Source organism: Clytia hemisphaerica, unplaced genomic scaffold (assembly GCF_902728285.1).
Source record: "Clytia hemisphaerica strain Z4C2 unplaced genomic scaffold, Clytia hemisphaerica genome assembly, whole genome shotgun sequence".
In the NCBI taxonomy this organism is placed as follows: domain Eukaryota; kingdom Metazoa; phylum Cnidaria; class Hydrozoa; order Leptothecata; family Clytiidae; genus Clytia; species Clytia hemisphaerica.
In genome coordinates, this window is record NW_027104114.1 from 1,708,033 (window position 1) to 1,731,637 (window position 23,605).

The 23,605-nt window shown below is 35.1% G+C and overlaps 1 protein-coding gene across 1 annotated transcript; it reads left to right on the forward strand.

The window, feature by feature from the left end:
* Positions 1-1,515: 1,515 nt before the first annotated feature.
* Positions 1,516-22,985, forward strand: LOC136813341 (protein eyes shut homolog). The gene is made up of 11 exons (XM_067069853.1): positions 1,516-2,666; positions 3,397-5,285; positions 6,050-6,238; positions 11,594-11,804; positions 13,494-13,772; positions 13,988-15,031; positions 15,650-16,375; positions 17,037-17,201; positions 20,663-20,939; positions 21,427-21,638; positions 22,867-22,985. The coding sequence occupies exons 1-11, from the start codon at positions 1,550-1,552 to the stop codon at positions 22,983-22,985; spliced, it is 6,228 nt and encodes a 2,075-aa protein (XP_066925954.1). The 5' UTR covers positions 1,516-1,549.
* The last annotated feature ends 620 nt before the right edge of the window (positions 22,986-23,605 follow it).

Sequence of the window (23,605 nt, forward strand, 5' to 3'; positions counted from 1 at the left end):
TTTGATCCCCGGTAATCATCAGTGCGGACTTTGGTTCGTAAACGTTTTGGCGCGTCCTTCTTTCAGCAACATGGAAAAACCAAGAGAAGTTCATCTTTCGAGAAGTTGAAAGACGTCGAAATACGAGCGTCGAAATTTTTGCTTTTTTTATAAGAAGAACCAGAAAATTTTGGCTCAGGCTGGGCTGTCTGGACTGTTCTTAATTTTTCGAGGTTTTTAGGCTTAAATGTTCTTACGATTAGTTTTCTTCCTTAAGAAATTAAAATGGCTTAAAATCTATTAAAACCCATTAAAATCAGCAAACTCGTGTTCTTTTGAAATTGTTCCTATATAAAAAAGCGTGTATTTAAAAAATATTAAACATTAAATATTAAACGTAAAAGTGTAAAAGTTCGCCTTTCGAAAAGTTGGAAGACGTCGATATACGAGTTTTAGACATCTTTTTGAAAAATTGAAAGTTTCTATTTCGAAACTTTTGAAAGACAGAGAAGTTCATCTTTCGAAAAGTTAAAAGACGTCGATAAACGACTTTTCAACATCTTTTTGAAAAATTGAAAGTTCATATTTCAAAACTTTTGAAATACAGAGAAGTTCATCTTTCGAAAAGTTGAAAGACGTCGATAAACGACTTTTCAACATCTTTTTGAAAAATTGAAAGTTCAAATTTCGAAACTTTTGAAATACAGAGAAGTTCATCTTTCGAAAAGTTGAAAGACGTCGATAAACGACTTTTCAACATCTTTTTGAAAAATTGAAAGTTCATATTTCAAAACTTTTGAAATACAGAGAAGTTCGTCTTTCGAAAAATAGAAAGTTGTTGGAAGATGAATTTTCAACAAAATTCAACAAACTTGTAAGTTCGTCTTTCCAAATCTTGGAAAAATAGAGAAGTTCATCTTCCTAAAAGTCGAAAGACATCGAAAGATGAGCTTCCAATATCTTTCAACAAATTTGAAACTTCATCTTTCGAAAATTTTGGAAATTTGTTGAAAGTTGATCTTCTCAACATCTTTCGAAAATGGAAAGACAAGATTTCGCCCAGTGTTGCTCCTTTGTATTATTAATTAGATTGAATAAAAGAAATCACTCTATGATAGATTTCTAGAGGGGATTTTTTTAGGTTGAAAACTTTTATCAAAAATATTCTTTTAATTTAACTTAAACATAAAATTCTAGGGGGCTATAAGATATATATGAGTTTTGATATTTTTCTATAAGCTTGATAATTTTAGTTTGTGTTTCGTGCTTTCAGGAAATATATGGGTTGCTGTTTTCAGCAATTGTAGATGATTTTAAATAATCTGTTTTGAATTTCAACAGTTTAAGACTGGTTAATTTTTTTTTTTCAGGAACAATACATTGGAATTTTGAGAGTTTTGACGTTTTTGTACTTTTTCAGATCTTTTTTGTTTAATATGAAAACAAATCAGTAAAATATAGATATAGTATCTCTTAAAATTACATTTTCTTAACTACAGTAATCATTTTAAGAATTAGATTGATTTTAATCTTTTTAGAAAAGAAAAAATGAAATTTGAGAAAATACAAAATGTACGTAATAGCAGTTTTAATATTGAGTTTGATAATGACTACACAAATACATGGAAACTGTTTAACATCTTGCCAAGATGAAGCTGGATGTGTGGATAATTTGGATCCTATCTCAAGAAGTATAGGAATTAACAATGGTTTCATCTGCTATCAATATAATACATGTTTCAATAAATCATCGAGCAATAGTTCAAAAGTTCCAGTCCAACAACATCCATTAGAAATATTATATGGACAAAATATAACTTTCAGTATCAGTGATTTTGGATTCAATAATTTCACTTTTAGAGTTTTTCAAAGTTCACGCTACACAGATTTTGCGACATGCAATTTATCCATACCTTTGCAGTATAGCATCATAAACAATAGCTTAATAGAGCTACCACCTATGAAGTCAGGCATTCATTATCTTATGTTTGAAAGTAACCATATATTATACACTTGTCAGTTTGGTTTTCGTATACAGTTGACGATTTATGAAAATGAATGCCATTTTCAGAACAATAAAGACCCTTGTTCTTTGAAAGGATTATGTAAATTAAATCGAGAATATAATAAATATCAGTGTCACTGCTGTGAACCTTATTACGGTAAATCATGTCAAGAAATAGATGGTTGTCTACTACAAACATCACCATGTTCTAATAATGGAGAATGTAATGATTATGTTGCAGGATTGATACATCCAGGCCTTAATTGCTCTTGTCATGAACAGTTCCATGGTACCACGTGTGATCAATGTATTTCTGGTTATACAGGAGCTAATTGTTCTATTGATATAAATGAATGTAATCAAACTTCAACCATTTGTAATTATGGGCAATGTAACAATACTGAAGGTAGTTTTCTTTGTCAATGTCCTGTCAATGTTACGGGGAAATTATGTGACACAGATTTATACGATAATTGTCTATCATCACCTTGCCAAGGAACAAATAAGACATGTATTGATAAATATGGTGGCTTTGAATGTCAATGTCCTGTGGATTTTACAGGGAAGTTTTGTGAAACAAAGATTGATAATTGTAAAGATGGGAGCTGCGATGTTGAAGGTACTTTGAATTGTGTTGATGGCTTTGGTGATTACAAGTGCAATTGTAAATCAGGATATACAGGTATATATTATATAACCTAATTTTAAGTGTTCCATATTCCCCATAGGCTGAAATTTGTCTCAATAAGATCCAAATTTTCAACTTTCCATTTTGTCAGTATTAGGTTTTCCACCACATAACCTTCTCTTCTAGACCCCTTGCTTATAGCCACATAAAGATAATTTCTTAAAAGTTCTCAATGTTGTATTGACAGCTACAGCACCCAAAATCTGCTAATCTTTAATTAAAATCACTTGCTACAGTTTTTCCAGCTATCATAAAGAATTACTGTGTGAAATGTAATTTTATTATTTGTTATTTTAATTTTTCAGGAAAAAACTAACTATCATAAATACAATTTCTAAATAGTGTTTCACTCTGGCGCAAACTTCAGACAATGCAGTATATTGTAGATTTTAATTCAATTTTACATTACATATTATTACTTCTTGCATTATATTATTTGAATTTAATCTGCAAAGGGCTTTTCCCGAAAAACTTTTTACCCCGCCCATTGTTGAGGATATTGATTTTTCGAAGTATCAAACCCCTTGGATATCCTCTCTTATCAAGATGCTTACCCCCTGGATATCCGATATCCGATATCCTCAATACACAGCATTGTCTAAAAATTGCGCTAGCATGAAGCACCATGTAGCAAGTTGATTGTTAAAATCTGATATTTTGTTCAAATCTTTTCAAATTTTCTCGAACACTTTGTGATTTTGTTTATTTCACTATGATTTTCTAGGACAACATTGTGAGCAAAACATCAACGATTGTATTGAGGTGAATACCAAAAATAGTAGTAAATGTCAAAATGGTGGCATCTGTATTGATTTATTGAACGGCTTCAATTGTCATTGTTTACCTGGGTACGACGGTGATCAATGTCAGAATATAGCCAACAAATGTCAAGCCTTAGAACCATGTAGAAATGGGACTTGTGTACGCATTGGAACCAATAAACGAGATTATGTTTGCAATTGTTTCGAAGGATACGAAGGACAGAATTGCACTGAGATTGTCAATAAATGTCGGATATTTCCCTGTCAAAATAATTCTACGTGTAATTTTACGTTTAACGATTATACATGCGACTGCTTGCCAGGCTGGGAAGATAAGAATTGTAGCTCTAATATAGATGCATGTGAATTGTTGAAACCATGTGAGAATAATGCAACTTGTGTTGATTCTATACATGATTTCGATTATGTTTGCCAATGTTTGACTGGTTTCACAGGGCAGAATTGCTCCGTTAATATTGATGATTGTATTGGCGTGAATTGCATTAATGGGCAATGTATTGATGGTATCAATTCAAGTTATTGCCAATGCGATGATGGTTGGTTTGGTGAAAAATGCAATGTTGATAAAGATTATTGTGGATTGTCACCCTGTGTAAATGAGATTGAATGTATTAATGTACCAAATACACCTGGATTTAAATGTATATGCAAATCTGGATATACTGGTCAAAGCTGTGTTGAAAATATTGATGATTGTATAAACAACACGTGTCAAAACAATGCAGTATGTCGTGACTTGATAAATGACTACAATTGTACATGTGCACCTGGTTATCAAGGACAATTTTGCGAGATTGATATAAATGAATGTGATAATGACCCATGTTTAAACAATGCGACATGCCAAAACTTGGTAAATCAATATTTTTGTGCATGTAAGCCTGGCTTTGAAGGTAAAAATTGTGAAATTAACATTAATGAATGTATTTCAGACCCTTGCCAACATAATTCAACTTGCATTGATAAAGTTAATGATTTCGAGTGTAATTGTACTGAAGCGTATTCTGGAAAAGATTGTGGTATCCATATATGTTCTTTGAATGATACATGCTTGAATGGAGGGCAATGTGAGGATACCGGTACTGGTTTCAAATGTCATTGCCCACAGGAATTTACCGGAAAATATTGTAATATCTCAGTCAATGAATGTGAAAACTCTACCATATGTTTACATAATGGGGTATGTGTTGATTTATATAAAGGATACCAATGTCGTTGTGTTTTTCCATTTAATGGAACCAACTGTGAAACTCATGAATGTGATACAGACATTTGTCAAAATAATGGATCTTGCATTAAAAGTAATACAAATTTCACTTGTGATTGCGTTTATCCTTGGACAGGCCGTCATTGCCAAGACCTCATTGATGTTTGTATTGATAAGAAACCTTGCTTGAACAATGGGTCGTGTATTTCGGGTCCTGACTCTTTATCTTACACCTGTAATTGTACATTTCCGTATAACGGTACCGGATGTCAGTATCACGTATGCGATATAGCGTTTCCTTGTCATAATGGGACCTGCATGAAAACCCATGGTGGCTTTCAATGTCAATGTAACCCTGGTTTCACCTCCCAAGATTGTTCAACAGATATAAATGAATGTTTAGTAGATGATGTTTGTCAGAATAATGGAGCATGTGTGAACATGGTTGGTAACTTTTCTTGTGTTTGTGGAGAGGAATATACTGGCCGACTTTGTGAGAAGAAAATTGAATATTGTAATAGCACAACCTGTTTGAATGGTGGTGTTTGTATCAATGATTATGTGAATCATAAATTCAAATGTATCTGCAATGGAGATTACACAGGATCGCAATGTGATGCAAAGGTATGAAAACCTTTTAAATGTTTGATTAAGACCGTGTTCAGACGTTACGGTTCCGTTTCGCTCCGAAACGAAACGGTTCCAAAACAAGTGTGAACGTCAAAATTCGAAACGTCAAAAAAGAAGACGTTACACAGCAAAACAGATCGAATTGGTTTCACTCCACTATATTCATCGGAACGGAGCTGCTCCGAAACGTTCCGAAACTAATATGAACACTATCTATCCGTAACAAAAATCACACTCTTTTATCTCGACGGATTTTCGCCTCAGTGAAGTTTAAAAGGGGTTTTCATGCACCAATTCTGCAGAAATTTGCAAGAATTTGAGGGATTGAGGCTAATTTGTTCCCTTTTTGGTCTCAGACGAAAAACTTTGATCACGGTTTTAAGAGCTATTTCCTATTTTCAATGAATATTGATTCTTTTTAAATAGCAACAAGATATACTTTAGTTGTTAAAAAATCGGCCAAATATTAGTTACAGTATATTATATGCTTCCAATTATGTTCAAGTTTAAGTTCCAAAAAATTATAAGAAAATAAATATAAGAGTTTCTTCTATCCGTAGACACGTGTTTCGTCCTTCCAAAGACTCGTCAGTGCGGCTCGGGTAAGAGAGCATAGACTGTTGTTCTCCCCAGAGTGCTCAAAACACTAAGTGTTGAGCTTCACATAGTCGCTTGTGGTGAATGGAGAAGCAGAGTCTATAAGGTGCTCAAAGAACCAAAGTTCTGAGCGTAATAAAAGAATTTCTTCAAATTTTCAGGTATCTATTTGTATCAATCAAACTTGTAACCATGGAGATTGTTTCGACCACAATAATGGCTCATTTTCTTGTCATTGTAATTTTGGATTCTTTGGTGCAAATTGCCAGCAATTCGAATGTCCATGCTTTGAAGATGGTGGTCGATGTGTTCGGGAGAATGCCAGTGAACCTTATCAATGTCTTTGTAAAGTAAGTGGTTTTTTGAAAACTTTTCTTTACACGTTTTTTATTGGAACCCAGTTTATAAGAACATTTACGCTGAAATTTTGGTAAAAATATGTACATCGTAAAAACATGACCAGATTTCTTCGACTTAAGGACCAATTTTTTTTATATCCAAAAGTAGTTTTGTATATTCAAGTGAATTAATTTCAAGGCTCCAAATTGTCAAAAAATAAGCAGCCAAAATTGTAAAGGCTTGGCGACACGAGAAGTTTTTCTTGCGTTGGCGCAATGCAACTAGCCAGTACCTTCCCACAAACCAAATTTTTTCTTTGTTTTATGGTCAGTTACACTTTGAAGCGCTTTTCGAAAGTTATCGCACTGTGGTGGAGGGTGACGTCGATCCCGTGCGGAGTGCATAAGGGCGGGAAAACACGGAACTCGAAAATAAAGACTGGAACGGACAATCGAATAGGTAAGAGAGGATGTGCGTTGATGTTCAATCTAGTCTCAATTTTTGAGTTCCGTGCATTAAAATCAAAACAAAAGAATCCTCGGGATCGGGATGGAGTTTGGTGAGCTGAAAATGTTTTTTTTTGAAATTATTTTGATACCCCCCTATTATAGTTATTATAACGAAAGAACTATAGAAGCAAAAAAGTTTCCAAAGGTCTTCAAGCAGCTCCAATTAATGGTATTGTCAACAGGCTCTTAATTTAGAAAGGTAATGAGATAATCCCACTTCTTCAAAAGGTTTTCTTCCTTGTAAGTTGTAGAGAAAAGCAACCAAAATCAAATAAAAGAAAACTCTCAACACTAGCCATAGCCAGTTTTTGAAACAGGGATGTAAAATAAAAAATAATGAGGATTCCAAGACTATCATTTGATGGAAATGAGTCGATCTCGTGCAATTTCAGGATTAAGAGGTACAAATAATAGAAATATATCATTAATGTATTTACCATAAAAATTTAGCAAAGTTCTAAAGTTGTAATATAAAACTATGTCAATGACTATAACATCTTAAAAATATAAATTTATAGGAAAGTTAGATAAAACTAATAAAATTTAGGTAGATTCCTCTCACAATTCGAAGCAAAACCTCCACATTTTACTGGCTTACTATCTAGTTTCCAAAGTTGAGAAATTCAAATCTAAAATCTGCTCGAGATCTCAAAATTAATTAGCAGTTTTAACTCTGATTATACAGGACCAAACTCTTCACATTATGATGTAAAAATTCTAGAATAATATCATGAAAATAGTGTCAAGTTTTGGCAATTGTCCAGAATTGTCAAGACTTGTCTATGTCACTGGTGAAGACAGCTGTGAAGAAAGTTTTTCATTTCCATTCCCAGCAAACTTTCGAATCGAATACAATCAAATTTCACTTTACTTTCAATCATATGTCAATTTACTTTCCACCATTTTATTAATGAAATATTTTCAAACTAGCGACCAGATAGAGAGACCACATCGAACAGCCAATAAAAACAATAACAAACAAACAGTTCTTCTTTCCACTGGAATAGGCCAGGAATAAACAAAATAAATTCTTCCTGGTTTCATGCCATATCCAAAAGATATTCGTTGCCATCCCAAAGCATACAAAAAGTACAAGTTCGTCTTCCTTTCAATCATCATTGGATTGCAGCACTTATGGTTCTAGGTAGGATAGGATCTAATCTGATTTGATAATTTTCATTCTCAATGTTTACAGTCTCTGGGATTCTTCAATCCTGTTATGGAAATAACCCAACAACTCTGCTGCTGTTGATGCAAAAAAAGGATTTCCATCTTCTTTTCTCCTCCATCCACTGATACTGTTTCTTTTTCGTTCGGTTTCAATTTTTCAAAACAAATGATTTTGGTTCTCTCTCAAAAAAATTTCAAAATTCGAATCACAAAATTCGAATTACAAAATTCGAAAGTTCGAAAATCTATTTGAACTTTACCGATCGAAGCAATGCAGCGACTTCTTAAAAAACGAAAAAAGCACACGCGATGGAGTGCAACTTGTCCAAAGTCACGGCAAAATGAGCTGCGCCGAAGAGAAAATCTTGGACGGACTTTCCCGTCCAAGAACATTCGATTCCACGGCAAAAAGTAACAGACGTTAAATTGCGATAAAAAAGCGGTTTTCGTCTAACAGGCTACAATGCAACTAGCCTGTTAGACGAAAACCGCTTTTTTATCGCGATTTAACGTCTGTTACTTTTTGCCGTGGAATCGAATGTTCTTGGACGGGAAAGTCCGTCCAAGATTTTCTCTTCGGCGCAGCTCATTTTGCCGTGACTTTGGACGAGATGCACTCCATCGCGTGTGCCTTTTTTCGTTTTTTAAGAAGTCGCTGCATTGCTTCGATCGGTAAAGTTCAAATAGATTTTCGAACTTTCGAATTTTGTAATTCGAATTTTGTGATTCGAATTTTGAAATTTTTTTGAGAGAGAACCAAAATCATTTGTTTTGAAAAATTGAAACCGAACGAAAAAGAAACAGTATCAGTGGATGGAGGAGAAAAGAAGATGGAAATCCTTTTTTTGCATCAACAGCAGCAGAGTTGTTGGGTTATTTCCATAACATGATCGAAGAATCCCAGAGATTAACTGTAAACATTGAGAAATTATCAAATCAGATTAGATCCTATCCTACCTAGAACCATAAGTGCTGCAATCCAATGATGATTGAAGACGAAATTGTACTTTTTGTATGCTTTGGGATGGCAACGAATATCTTTTGGATATGGCATGAAACCTGGAAGAATTTATTTTGTTTATTCCTGGCCTATTCCAGTGGAAAGAAGAACTGTTTGTTTGTTATTGTTTTTATTGGCTGTTCGATGTGGTCTCTATCTGGTCGCTAGTTTGAAAATATTCCATTAATAAAACGGTGGAAAGTAAATTGACATACGATTGAAAGTAAAGTGAAATTTGATTGTATTCGATTCGAAAGTTTGCTGGGAATGGAAATGAAAAACTTTCTTCACAGCTGTCTTCACCAGTGACATAGACAAGTCTTGACAATTCTGGACAATTGCCAAAACTTGACACTATTTTTATGATATTATTCTAGAATTTTTACATTTTGATGTGAAGAGTTTGGTCCTGTGTAATCAGAGTTAAAACTACTAATTAATTTTGAGATCTCGAGCAGATTTTAGATTTAAATTTCTCAACTTTGGAAACTAGATAGTAAGCCAGTAAAATGTGGAGGTTTTGCTTCGAATTGTGAGAGGAATCTACCTAAATTTTATTAGTTTTATCTAACTTTCCTATAAATTTATATTTTTAAGATGTTATAGTCATTGACATAGTTTTATTACAACTTTAGAACTTTGCTAAATTTTTTGGTAAATACATTAATGATATATTTCTATTATTTGTACCTCTTAATCCTGAAATTGCACGAGATCGACTCATTTCCATCAAATGATAGTCTTGGAATCCTCATTATTTTTTATTTTACATCCCTGTTTCAAAATTGGCTATGGCTAGTGTTGAGAGTTTTCTTTTGTTTGATTTTGGTTGCTTTTCTCTACAAGGAAGAAAACCTTTTGAAGAAGTGGGATTATCTCAATACCTTTCTAAATTAAGAGCCTGTTGACAATACCATTAATTGGAGCTGCTTGAAGACTTTTGGAAACTTTTTTGCTTCTATAGTTCTTTCGTTATAATAGGGGTGTATCAAATTAATAAAAAAAAAAACATTTTCAGCTCACCAAACTCCATCCCGACCCTGAGGATTCTTTTGTTTTGATTTTAATGCACGGAACTCAAAAATTAAGACTAGATTGAACATCAACGCACATCCTCTCCTACCTATTCGATTGTCCGTTCCAGTCTTTATTTTCGAGTTCCGTGTTTTCCCGCCCTTATGCACTCCGCACGGGATCGACGTCACCCTCCACCACAGTGCGATAACTTTCGACAAACGCTTCAAAGTGTAACTGACCATAAAACAAAGAAAAAATTTGGTTTGTGGGAAGGCACTGGCTACAATGCAACATGCTCCATCCCACCAACACAAGAAAAAAAGCGTGTCCCACGGTTTCTTATTTTATTTCATGGGACAAAAAGTGAGGGAAATACCCAAAAGACACGCTGATTTTTTCCCTGGGACAAAGTTGAGATTTCACTTTTATTAGTAGAAAGACAAATAGGGTGGAGACACGAGAAAGCGTTTCAGGTTGGTGGGATGGAGCATGTTGCCTTAAGACGTTCTAATAAAAAAGCGTGTATTTAAAGTTAAATGATTTCTTTTAAAAACTACCTTCCAAACTTGGCACCAAACACTAAACAAAGATAGCGTTTCAACGGATTGAATTATTGGTAATGGAAAATGTATGGAGTCCATTCATTAATAGCATTACATCTATCAACCCGCCCTCAGCGGCGCGGTCGGCTTTTTTGGGGACTGGTAATGAATTTACAAGGAAGATTTATTCTCGGTGCACAGCATTTTTAGGCTACAACTAAATCAAACCAAGAAAATTGCTGTCAGAATTTTAGATGTATTTTCTTGAGTCTCTGAGGTAGAGCGCAAACTATTTTTAGGATTCGAATTACTTAACTATATTGACGTTACTTAATTACCCTTCAACGCTAGTGTATATAACATCTTTTACAAGAGCGCTCTTACGCTTGTGTTTTCGATATCATCGTCGCGGAGAATTTTCCTTGTATTTTCGTTACCAGTCTCCTCAAAAGCGCTAAGGGTTGATCTAAGTAGGTGAATTATATGCGAGTAAAACTTTAATATGAGACCGTAAGACAGAATGATATAATATATGTAATATGTTATCGGCAGTTGCGAGTACAATAGGAAAAATATTTTACGAGTTCCGAGATTTTTCCGTAAAATATACAGAAAATCCGGAACGAGTGAAATATTTCCATATTGTACGAGGAAATGTATGCTAACTGGCTTATCGGTGACCCAAAAAATACACTTTTTGTGTTGGAAAAAAGCGCAGGGCACTTTTGTAGAAAATTGACGTTAGATTGCCGCTACCGCTACAATGCAACAACATCTTTTCGTCAATTTATACTTGGTACATGTAAAATACGAGATATATTGTACTGTTTTTTTTAACCAATCAGATTGCAGATATTGGATCGCTGATAGTAACAAAAACTGTTTTCTATTACTCCAGTGGCCGGGTAGCTCAGTCGGTAGAGAATTCGCCTTACAATCTAAGGTTTGTGGGTTCGATACCCGGTCACCGCCGGGTAAGTTACTGGGAGCTGATAGTAGGTGTGGCGCTCCACCTCAGCATTCGATCTCCCAGGTCTAGTGCAAATAGAAAAGGGGATAGACTCCCTCACTCCCGGCTCCGCCGACAGCCACCAGATTGATATACTTACTTACTTACTATTACTCCAGGCTGGCTTTACCGGAAAGTTATGTGACACATTCACAACAGATTGTCGTAACACATCAAAATCGTGTGTATTAGATTCATATTGCCAACAAGCAGATTATGGATATGTTTGTGTATGTCCGCCACATCTACAAGGTGAAAGATGTAATAAACCAGGGTTGTGTTCTTATGAACCATGCAAAAACAATGGGACGTGCCTCTCTTTAGAAACAGGTATGTTCTTATTTCACAACTTAGATAAATGATATATTACAATTACCAATAAAAATTAATTAAGTCTTCAACACTTGAGTTTTCGTTTGAGAAAACGACTTCAAAATTTTTCATTTCAAAATATCTTCAAAATTTTATAACGTCAGTTTTAAGTCATTCGAATGTCTTGAGGAGTAAATCGGGCTCCGCCTTGCGGGGCGTTTTTCGGTGCAACTACCCCCTGCGGAAATGACAACATGCTCAGACAGACGGTTTTGAAATGTGTATACACCTATCAAGTATTACAGCGTGAGGAAACTGGATTCGAGTTTACCAAGAAGGAATGACGTCAAAGTGTCTGAAGTCGTTACATTAACGTTTTCAATGACAACGCATTACCGAGTTTATGTATGTGTGTTTTTCTGCGACGGAGACGGTAAGGTTCTAATTTGACTAGATCTTGAACAACTGAGGACGACGGTAAACCAGCACTTTTCCTGTCCTCGATATTGCGGATCAGAACTGCGGGTTATTCCAAAACGCTTCAGTCACTCTACCGTCATCAAAAGTGCAAATACATAAACTCGCTATTATGACGTCATTTGCTTGTAAATTCATCACCAGTCCCCTCAGATGTTGAGCGCACAATCAAGGGTTAATAGGTGTATTAGTATATGTAATCACATGATAATGAGTGCAATTCAAGAATAATTGAACGGTTGATTTTTTTGTTATTAATTTTCCGAGTCTGAAAGGACGAGGAAAATTCGAAACAAAAAAATCACGAGTGCAATTTTCGAATTGTACGAGTTATCATGTGATTACGAGCTAATCGCACAATCGGTTTCACTGCTTTTTCCCGTCAGAAAAGTAAATTACAATGAAAGTTTTATATTTTTCTCTTCTCTTTATGTAATTTTCTTTTATTGCTGCTTATGGATTTTCTTTCTCACAAAATTAATTTCGAATGCAATTAAAATGTTCGATAATAAAAATGTAAGAAAAAACATTGAAATCAATTTTGTAAACATTGGCCCGCGTCATTGAAGAGTGTGATTAACGATTAATTGCTCTCTACAGGATGCAATTAACGATTAATTGCTCTCTTTGAAGGGGCGCCAAATGAGAAAAAATAACTCATCGTGCGATTAAAGGAATAATCAGATGGTCTAAGATTTTTTGCCTAAGAAACCCTCTGTGGTTTTGAATAAAATCACCAAGTATTTTTGTCTAACTATTATTCTAAGGTTGAGATATCACGATTTAAGATTTCTGAAAATGGGTTCTCACACGGTTCTTACGTTGAAATTCTATTGTTTTTTACTTAAAGTCAAAAACTTTTAACTTAATTATCTCGACTTATTTGGGGAAAAATATTTCGAGTTTTTGCGTTAAGGACAATAGAAGGATCCCACATACCTGATGTCTCAAACCACTCTGATTACATGTTTTTTCTTTATAAGCATTGCGCTTATAAGCATAACTAGGCTCATATATGGCAAAAATTTAAGCATATGCTAAACATTACCTTAAGCCTTCATACTCAGAATTTGTTTTTTTTTTGACTGGAATTTGACGGATTTTCGAAATTTCTCTAAAGCATTTTTCAGCTTTGTAAACCTCTCGATCGAAGCATTTCCGAGCCAGCTTTTAGATTTTTGTATGCTTATAAAAGAAACATGTATCCCTTTAATCTTTATATTTTTACAGGAGGTTATCAATGCTTGTGCAATGAGGAATATACTGGCAACCAATGTCAATACGATTTGAACGAATGTTTATCATCACCATGCCAACATAATGGTAGATGTGCAGAAGATGGGATTGGTTCGTTCAAATGTTATTGTCTTGAAGGTTATAATGGCACACAGTGTGAAAAGAGGCTTAATCCTAACAACAGTGCAACTAGCTTGTTGGTGATTGGTTCCAGCTCCAATGAACTTATCATGACTCCAACAATAGAGACTACCAAACACATGCAAACTTCAGGTAATGACAAATAATAATCATTGAATTGAAGTAAAGTATAGTATAGTACAACAATAATATTGGAGAAAAAAAATTGCGTTCCCTTACTTTTTTGCCCATGATTCTGCTTGGTTTGATATAGATACCAGAGTAAAATATATTTTCAAGTTGCCACGTTCGGCCTCTGAGATATATTCATTTTCAATAGAATCCTCACCCTTTTCTTTATTAAATAGTACCCATACTTCAAACATATACATCTCAAGACATTCAACTCGCAACAACCACAACGACTACACACAATACAACGGAACTAACACCAGCACAGTTAACGACATCTTTACAACAAACGCCAGTAATGACACCAACGGCAACGCTCCCAAACGTCCGATCTACACTTGAAATCCTACAAGAAAAAACCTCTATACTTCAATTTTCAATAGAAACGCTACTGGAACAATCTACGAATAAAATCGAATCAGCACCCTCATCCGTATCAATTTTTCCTGGAAACATTTCCTCTAAACTGGAAATACTTTCCTCATCAAAGCTACACAAACTCTCATCCTCTACTAGTAAAATTACATATCCAAAGACTACGTCAAAATCAAGCGACATTTTATCCACTAGTGATATTGATTATAGTTCATCCACAAAATTGCCAACTGCTATTTTATCGCCTGACCATATTTTACCAACTTTATCAGTATCACTATCCTTAAAACCTACTTACATCATGAACACGAACTCCAAAGCTCTACAGTCGACTAAAACTCTGGAAAGTATCTCATATGCACCAATGCAAAGAAACTCGTACTCGTCACCAATGACCCTTACCAGCACTGACCAACTATTGGTTCAATCATCATTTGAAATCAACCCACTATCTTCAACATCCTTTATACCAGAGATTTCAGATCTTGTAGAGTCTTCTAAACTCAAAGTTCAATCATCAGCTGAAATGAAATCTTCGACATCCTTTATACCACCAGAGACTTCAGATATTACTGAATCTTCAAAGCTTAATTCACCACCAACAAATACAAATATACAATCGTCTACAATTCAAACGTTGACGTCTGTGATCTCACCAGAGCTTAGTGAACCTTCATTAGTATCTCAAACAATACATCAAACAGTCTCACTAAAGTTTACAACAGACTTATCAACACCGACAAACACTGACGGACAAACACAAACGATAAAACAGACATCGAATATACGTCCACAATCCTCATCACGGGACGCTTTGACAACAACTTTTCAAACGGAAACTACTGGTAAAATATTTTTCTCCATTTTCACTTTCCGTTTTACTATCAACAAGCGAACAACGAGAACAAGAACTTTGAAATGAGAAATTATCTAACCCACACTTGAAATATATCACTGACTCTAAGCTAGTAAGATTCTTAATACTCAAGCTTCTAGCAATAGGCCCTTCCAGAAAATTATTCTACGGGGTTGTTGAGAAATTACGGCCGACTTATGTATTTCTGTAACTCCCCGGATATCCGATATCCGGACACCCCCATGAAATAATTTTCTGGACGAGCCCATGATGTATACTAGAGATGAACCCAATGAAATTCGTAATCCTCAAGCTTAGCAATGTACATTACACCCTAAAGGCTGGTCTCCACTTACACGCGCTTCAATCGCACTTTTTCGAGCAAAGGTTTCACGCTATTGGTCAAAAGACCCCGTTTACGTGATCTGACGTAACGGTTGAAAAAAATTTTAAATGTATTCAACTTTTTTTTTCGAGCGCGTGCTACATTTTTATGATGTAATCTTAATACCAAGCAAAAAGGATTGAAGCCAAAAAGTGCGATTGCAGCGCGCGCAATTGGAGACCAGCCTTAAAACACTATAACTGATGTTTCATTTTTTTACAGCACAACCAACGCACACCGAGACAACTCAATCATTCGTAACTCAAACACTTTCCATAGCTGTACCTCAAAACTCCATCCAATTACAATCATCGCCACAAGATAAAATACAACCATTTACATCTCTGGGAAGTCTACCAACGCAACTCTTAACATATTCATCAAGAGTATCAGAACTAGCTTCGTCGACATCTTATAAATACGACCTTACACAAACCCGTTTACCATCAGACTATCTACCCATTGAATCAACAAATCAACTCGTATCTTCATCACCAGAGTTCCATCAAACCTATATGGTCACAACAACAGAGTCTCCTACCAATTCTCATCTGCGACCATCCTCATCTGTGGACAATCATATAACCAAAATTATGTCAACTCCTATCACCAATACTGACGTTTTACCATCAATAGAAACTCCATTTTCTCCGAACACCGACCTATATACCTCATTATTATCATCGTCAATTTCGACATCTAAGGAGACTTCTTCAATGGAAAACGGTGTTTTTGAATCAACTTTCTTTTATAAAGAATCCTCAAACATTTTAGAATCGTCACTTGAAATGAAATCTTCAGCATTGCCCATAGACCCTACGGATAGTCTTCATCTCTCTATGACTTCAATCGTACAAGAAACTATACCTTCATGGTCTACTGGTGGCTCTTTGGCCACGTCATTTCTTGAAGAAACATCAATTTTACCAACAAAGTCAATTCCAATTGGTAAGAATTTCACAGTTTTTAATTCATGATATGCACCATTGCAATATCTTCAAAATATCTTCAATATATGCAAAATCTATCTCAACAGCTGATTGGTTGAATGTGAGGTATTGACTGATTTTACGTCACTTACAACCAATCAGCTGTTGGGTCCGTGATGTAATATCAGAAGACATTGCAAAGGTGCATATCGTGAATATGGGCCTAATGATATAAACAATTTTTTTAATTCTTTTACTACCCTCGCTTTTCAGGTTCAGGTAGAACAAAAGATTTAACTATTCCAAGCTACGCATATTATGTCCGTGTATATTAACTCTGCAAAATATTAGTCTACACTATAGACAGCTCCAGGCTTCTACGCTCGAAACGAAGGAAGATATATGACGTAGCCTAAGGAAATAAATGACCACCCCATAAAAAATGCTTTGAAACGTTATACATTAAATAAGTCTTCGTGACTTGAACCCCTATAACTCTGAATGTCTCCATAACTCGAACAAGCTAAATGGTCTCTTTAGTTAACAATGCCTTATAAACCTTAATTCATAACTTGAACGAAAACGCGAACAAATTTTCCCATGCGTGTTCGACATGAATTACGGAGACTCCAACGTAGAATCAAAGGACTCAAATCATTTAATTTTTTTCTGTTTTACAGATTTTCCATCCTCATCAGTCGTGGTACCAACACGACGTCCTCACATTAATTTGACCTGTGACGACCAACCGTGCAATGGGTATCCGTGTTCTAATGTATCCGATAACGGATTAATGTTCCGTTGCCAGTGTCCGTTTCCAACTGTTAGTCCCAGGTGCTCAATCGGTAAATATATTTCTTTTCCCTTTGAACTTTATTCTGGGGTCCACTTAAAGCTTTTTTATAGACTGGATGGTGCGACTTAAGTGTGCTAGAGTATATGGTGAATCTCGATCTTAAGCTTTTGCTTAGGCGAACTGGAAAACAGTCAGTATATTTTCAACTCTAAATAGTTTTTTGTTCATATTGGAAGTTTATCGTGGCTTAAGATCACGAGATTTATGTTTGGCTACGTTTCAAGAGATTCTTCTCCAATCGTTGGCCAAGTTGGAGGATGTTTTCTTCACTATTTGTAATAAGACCTTCTGATTACTCATTATTAGTTTTTTTCGTTGTTTGGAACTTTCATTCTTTTTCGTTCAAAATGGCAACCCCGTCAAATTCCTCTTGTCTATAGTCTAGCAAGCTAGACGACTAATTTATACATAGTAGAAATAAAGCAAAAAGTAATGAAGGGAGCAATTTTAGTTGTCTAGAAACCTTTGTGCACTAACTCCAAACAAAAGAAAAGTGTCAATATTGCAATTATAATCTTTTCGCGCTCAAAAAAAATATTGAAAAAAAAATGTGTGTGGATTTATGTACTAGCCGGGGTACTTTACAGTAATGGGATAAACTTTTGCGGGGATTAAATTTCGCGGATTTCGCGGATTAGGGTGTCATCCGCGAAAATCCGCGAAATTAAGTCCCAATGGAAATTTGGAAGGGCCTCATCCGCGAAATACTTCTAAACAAAACTCAAAATATGTCAAATAAATACTATTTAAATGGTTACTTGCACCAAAGAAGCGCAAATAATGTGTATTTCAACAACCAACATGTATGATTTGACAGTGAAAGTCAAAAAATCGTGAAAATTATGACACCCAATAGTGCCACCCGCGAAATTAAGTCCCCACGAAATTTTTGAATTTAACGGATAGGCCTAACCGCGAAATTTAATCCCCGCGAAAGTTTATCCCATTAAAGTATCTATAAGGCTGGAACACCGGATTCTTCCAGTCGTTTATACAAACTAAATCCCGTATTATTATTAGTAGTAATGGTATTATTAGTATTACACGCATTATAAACGACTCCAGTCAGCTCCAGTCTATCTTGTCTACTTCACAGTCTACTCCCACTCGTCCGTTGGGCTTTTCCGTGATATCGGATATCCAGGGGGTTAAATATCTACAAGGGGCGGATATCCAGGGGGTAAAGTGTCATTTCAAGTAAAAAATACGATATCCAAGGAGCTGAGCATATTTTTAAGAGTGGTCTTTACTAATAAAGTAGGATATCCAGGGGGTTCGATACTTCAAAAAATCAATATCCTCAACAGTGGAAGTAAAAAACATTTCTGGAAAAGCCCATTAGTTCGTCTGCTGCCAGCTTTGCTCGGGATCGGCTCATTAGTTTTTTTCTGATTTTTTATACAATGTTGAAGCAAGTCTAAAAGTGGATTAATCCGTTTGGTCGTAAAAACCGGGTTTTCTTTATTGTTGAACTTCCCTTTTGTCATTTTTAGGGAAAATGAGCATTTCTTGCGTGTATACGTGTCCGATACAGTGTGGCCGTAAAAAAAAGTGGAACAATTATTTTGTATATTGTAATCCTTGATTTCTTACTTAAATTGAGATACTATATATATCACAAGAATTAGCAAGAATTAGCAAGAACTATAAGATTTGAGTTTATCGACCCAGTGATATTCATATTGAAAGTTTATCGTGGCTTGGATCACAGATTTACATTTGGCAAAGGTAAATCTCGTGATCCAAGCCACGATAAACTTCCAATAAGAATTATAAGAGTTTATCTCTCTTAATTCTAGCTTTCAATTTGTTTACTTGCCAATTTTTATAAAAAAAGACAACTTCTAAAGATCTCAATTGCAGTTTACTCTTTGATCGTGGATATTTCTTTCAAACGAATTTTTATCTTCCGAAGGACTTTTCCGTCTACCTTGAAATTTATAAACCTTCCGTTTACCTAAGGTTGAACTACCACTGGTACAAAAATGAACGTTGTAGCGTAAGTAGAAAAAAAACCCTCTTTAAAAAATCCCAAATTTAACCGCTAAAAATAGTGAATTTTTCAACCAAAAATACATTTAAATATAGCGCTTTTGATTCTCTAAAACAAGCAAAAAAAATTTCCACAATTATATTTGACTATCAAAGGTTACAGGCATTCTTGTTTCCACTGCCAGCTATTTGAATTTCGTGGACCTCGTCGTGCAAAAAGTGCGCAGGCTCGGATACAGAGGGAGGCTATAACCAATGGAGGAGAGTGCACTTTATTATCGTATTACCTTATATGGAAAATAATTACTCTCCATGAATAAGACAGCCTACCTCCTGTATCCGACCCTGGTGCTATCATCACGTCCATCCTTCCTTTATTATACAAAGTCTAAATTTTCTAAGTCTCCGGGTCTCCTCAGTTTTTTTTGGAACACGACGCAAGTAATATCTTTCTACAAAAAACTTCGGGACCATACTCTACAGACATAAATGGAACATTTACTTTCACAAAAGTACATAGATACGACACAAAAGAATAAGGGAGAAATATAAAAAAGACAATCAACAAAGGTTTTGTTGACCCTGTTTTCAGTACCTTACACCCTAGACAGGAGACCCGTCTTGTGTTTTTTTATAAATCGATGTACACAAGACGGGTTCGAGCTGTGAGTCCATTATTGGACTCACATTTTTTACAGTGGGAAATTCGAATTTAGCGCTGTCCTCACTTACTAAGATAAAAACCAAATTTCGGAAGTTGCGCTTTATCTAAGAAAGTGTGACCAGTAAAAGAACAACAAAATTTGATTGGCTATGTTTTCAACCGTTATTAGGATCTGAGAAATTCAAACTCTCAGCCCATACCATGCTATACATTTCGCCATCAGTTTATCAAAAAAGAAATCATAGCATGGATTCCCTGGCTACTAACACCCGGGAAACTGTGTAATTCTAAATAATCAACAAAGCTGCAAATAATTAAAAGATTGGCAAGATGAAGGCATAGCCTAGAGTCAGATGTGGCTCTTCTATCTAGGATATATGCATTATTCAAAACACTTACAAAAATGCTGAACATCTTTAAGAACATTTTCAGATTTAAACCCGGGGGAGAGGAACTCGATTCAAAAATGACCGAAAAGCTGCCGAAAATTAGGCCTTTGAAATCGGACCCTTAAGGGTCATTTAGACTACACATTATATTAACGAATATTTAACAATATCATTTTCGGACCGTAATGTACGAAGTAAATAACAAGTGCTCTGTTTTAAAAAGGAATTTTCTTTCTGTAAACAATCCCCCTATATTGTTGGAAAATTGCAAATCGAGCTGACAATATATTGCGGACACCTTTTCAATATATTACCGTCACTCAGCAATATATCAACAATGAGGGAAAAACTTAGCAAAATTTGAGAAAATAAGACGAATACCAATTCTTGTATTTTCTCTTTCAGCATCGGTGATTCATTTCCCCCGTTTCAACGGACACTCCTATTTGGAATTACCACCAATCACCATGACAACGAAACAAAACACTATTCACATCATTTTCCATACAATAAACAAAGAGGGATTACTTTTATACGCCTTTCACCAGAACTTCAAAGATCATCTAGAAATTTTCATTCAAAATGGTAAACTAGCTGTGTCGTTAAGTACTGGAGATACAGCAGCTATGGTAACAACACATCAACGGATTGATAATGGACAGACTATAGCTTCGAGTATAAAGTAACGATTTTCTTTTACATTTATAATTTTCAAATTTTCGCTGCTATAGTACTTTCTGTTAAAAGTTTTTAAGGTTTGCTAAGAGCTTAAAAGATGACTCCACGATAAAACTCTGATTTAGCCTCCAGGCCCATGCCATCAGAAAGCGTTTTTTAATCTCCCTCAACTCCCTCTCTCTGTACGGATATATGCCGTACTTAAGGGTACCTTTTTTGGACCTTTAAAGACCCTCTAAAGGGTCGTAAAAATGACAATATCTAATGTCAGTCCCCCTAAGGGTTAAAAACTAAAACTAAAATCCCGGTAAGGATACTAAAATTCACAAAACTTTGGTTGTTCCCTCGATTTTAGACCCTAGAATTTCTGATTTTCAAAAGTCGGGTGGCATCCCCCCCCTCTCCTTCTGTAATTCCTAGTACCCCCGGGGCTCAAACCCAATTTGTTAATACTTCAACACTTCCCTTTTAATCGATGTTATTTTTCTCAGAATCGATGCAGCTGCAAGACTAGTCACCATATCAATCGAAAATGGAGAAACGGTGAGTAAAGCTATATCATCAAGTTTAAAGAGTGTCCAGCTGACATCTTCATGGTTCCTTGGAGGAACACCAGATGATGTGTACACAGAAAGTGGAATAACGAAGTTCAATGGATGCGTGAAAGAGTTTACTGTCAATAGTAAACCGTATAGACTAGCGGGTATGTTTCTTGTTTTCTCTCTAAATCGAATCTCTATAATTTGAATCTTCTTTCTGTAAACTAAAACATTTGGTCCCCTCAGCTGGAAAGTATTGTAAAATTTTCTCTATAATTCGAATCTTTCTCTAATTCGAACTAAAACATTGGCCCTTTCACATGGAAAGTAGTGTAAAAATGTTCTCAATAATTCGAATCTTTCTCTGATTCAAAGAAAGGTTTTAGTCCCTTAAAGATCGAATTAAAGAGAGGCAATTGGTATCAATGCAAAATTTGAACCTTTTCTAGTATGATCATCATCGATACAGCACGACTCTAATGTCGCGAGCACAGAGTACAATGTCTGGTAATCGCTGTGATCTCCCTATCTAGGGGTAGGAAACTATCCCGGGATAAGGCCCGGTCCGATGATATCGGAGGTCCGCTTCTCTCTCTTCTCTCTTCTCTAAATCATATATAATACGTTTTCAATAAAGTTAGATCTCTCTCTTTCTCTCTTCTCTAAATCATATATAATACGTTTTCAATAAAGTTAGATAACTCACGCCCAGGATAACTAAAGTTTCACCCCTCTTTGTTTTGATGCGAAATGTTGAGTTCATACCTTTCCTTCAAGTTGCACTTAAAATTCCGAGCCTTCATATGAAGTTACTTAAATTTCATGAACACATATCAGGAGTTACTTTAAGAGAACTGGAAACTAATTTTTTTTCGCGGTAGAAAAAAATCGAAAAATCACATTTCGCGGGAATTATATAATTTCGCGGTTTCGCGGTTTTGCCCTATTTTTGACACATTTCTTTCTTTTTTCTAGGGATTTTTCAACTCTTTTTGTTGAAAAATGGCCAAATTTATGAATCTCGGGTTTTAATTTTAGTGGTTTCGAAAATTGGTTCCCACAAAAATTGGTTCCCTTAAGGTATAAAAAGAAAAAGAGATGAGTGCGGGCTAAACACTAAAGCCATGTGTCCACTCCGGATAATTTTCAACGGATCGGAACGGTTTCTATTGTTCTGGGGATTATCTTCAACCCATTTGCTTCATATTTGTTTCACGTGAACGGTTCGAATGTTCACGTTTTTGGTCCAAACGGATAGAAAAAAAGTTGGATTTTTTCAACTTTTTTTGCGATCCGTGTCGGATCGAAACGGTTCTATTGATTTCAAACAATGGAACATATCTGTAGAAGATTAAACTAATTAAACTTTCTTTGTATAAATATTGTAAACAGAAAGAATCTGGTTCAGAAAATTTGAAGTGGATATTGGAAAACTGTCCGGATCGGTTTTCCAAAACATTCCGATCCAAACCGAACCGTTGAAAATTATCCGGAGTGGACACAAGGTTTAAGACAATAAGACAGAGTTAGCTACCTTTTAAAAATTTATTTCATATAAAAAAGAAGCTACTAAGTTGTATATAATATAAAGAATTTAACGTTTACATCTTGTGTGTGAAAAATGCTTCAAAATCTGACCTGATTATAAGCTCAATTGATCATTATAAAAAAATTAAACTCTATTTATACAAAATATTAATCCTAAAAAATATATAATGGTTTATTTACATAATGTTGGATGTATTTAAAATGGGTTGGGAGCCTAAATTGAGAAACTTCAATGTTATAGGGAAGTGTAAACAGGTTTCCATGAGACATGGAAAGGATTTCAAGGTTTCAGTTTTACAAGGTTTTACATGTGAATCTGCATTTCTTTTGATAATGAAACTTAATATTTGAAATTCATAGCTTATAGATATAAAAAATCATTATTTTATTATACCAAAAATGATGACAGAATTTTTATTGCCATAATAAAAATGGTGATCTACACCATATTCTTTATACCAACCGTCATAACTTGTATTCCTTTCGAATTTCGGAATCTCCAATTTTTTAGATTGATCGGTTGGATGAAGTAACCATACTTTCCCTTTATTCCAAAGATCACCATGAAATTCATCAACAGCAA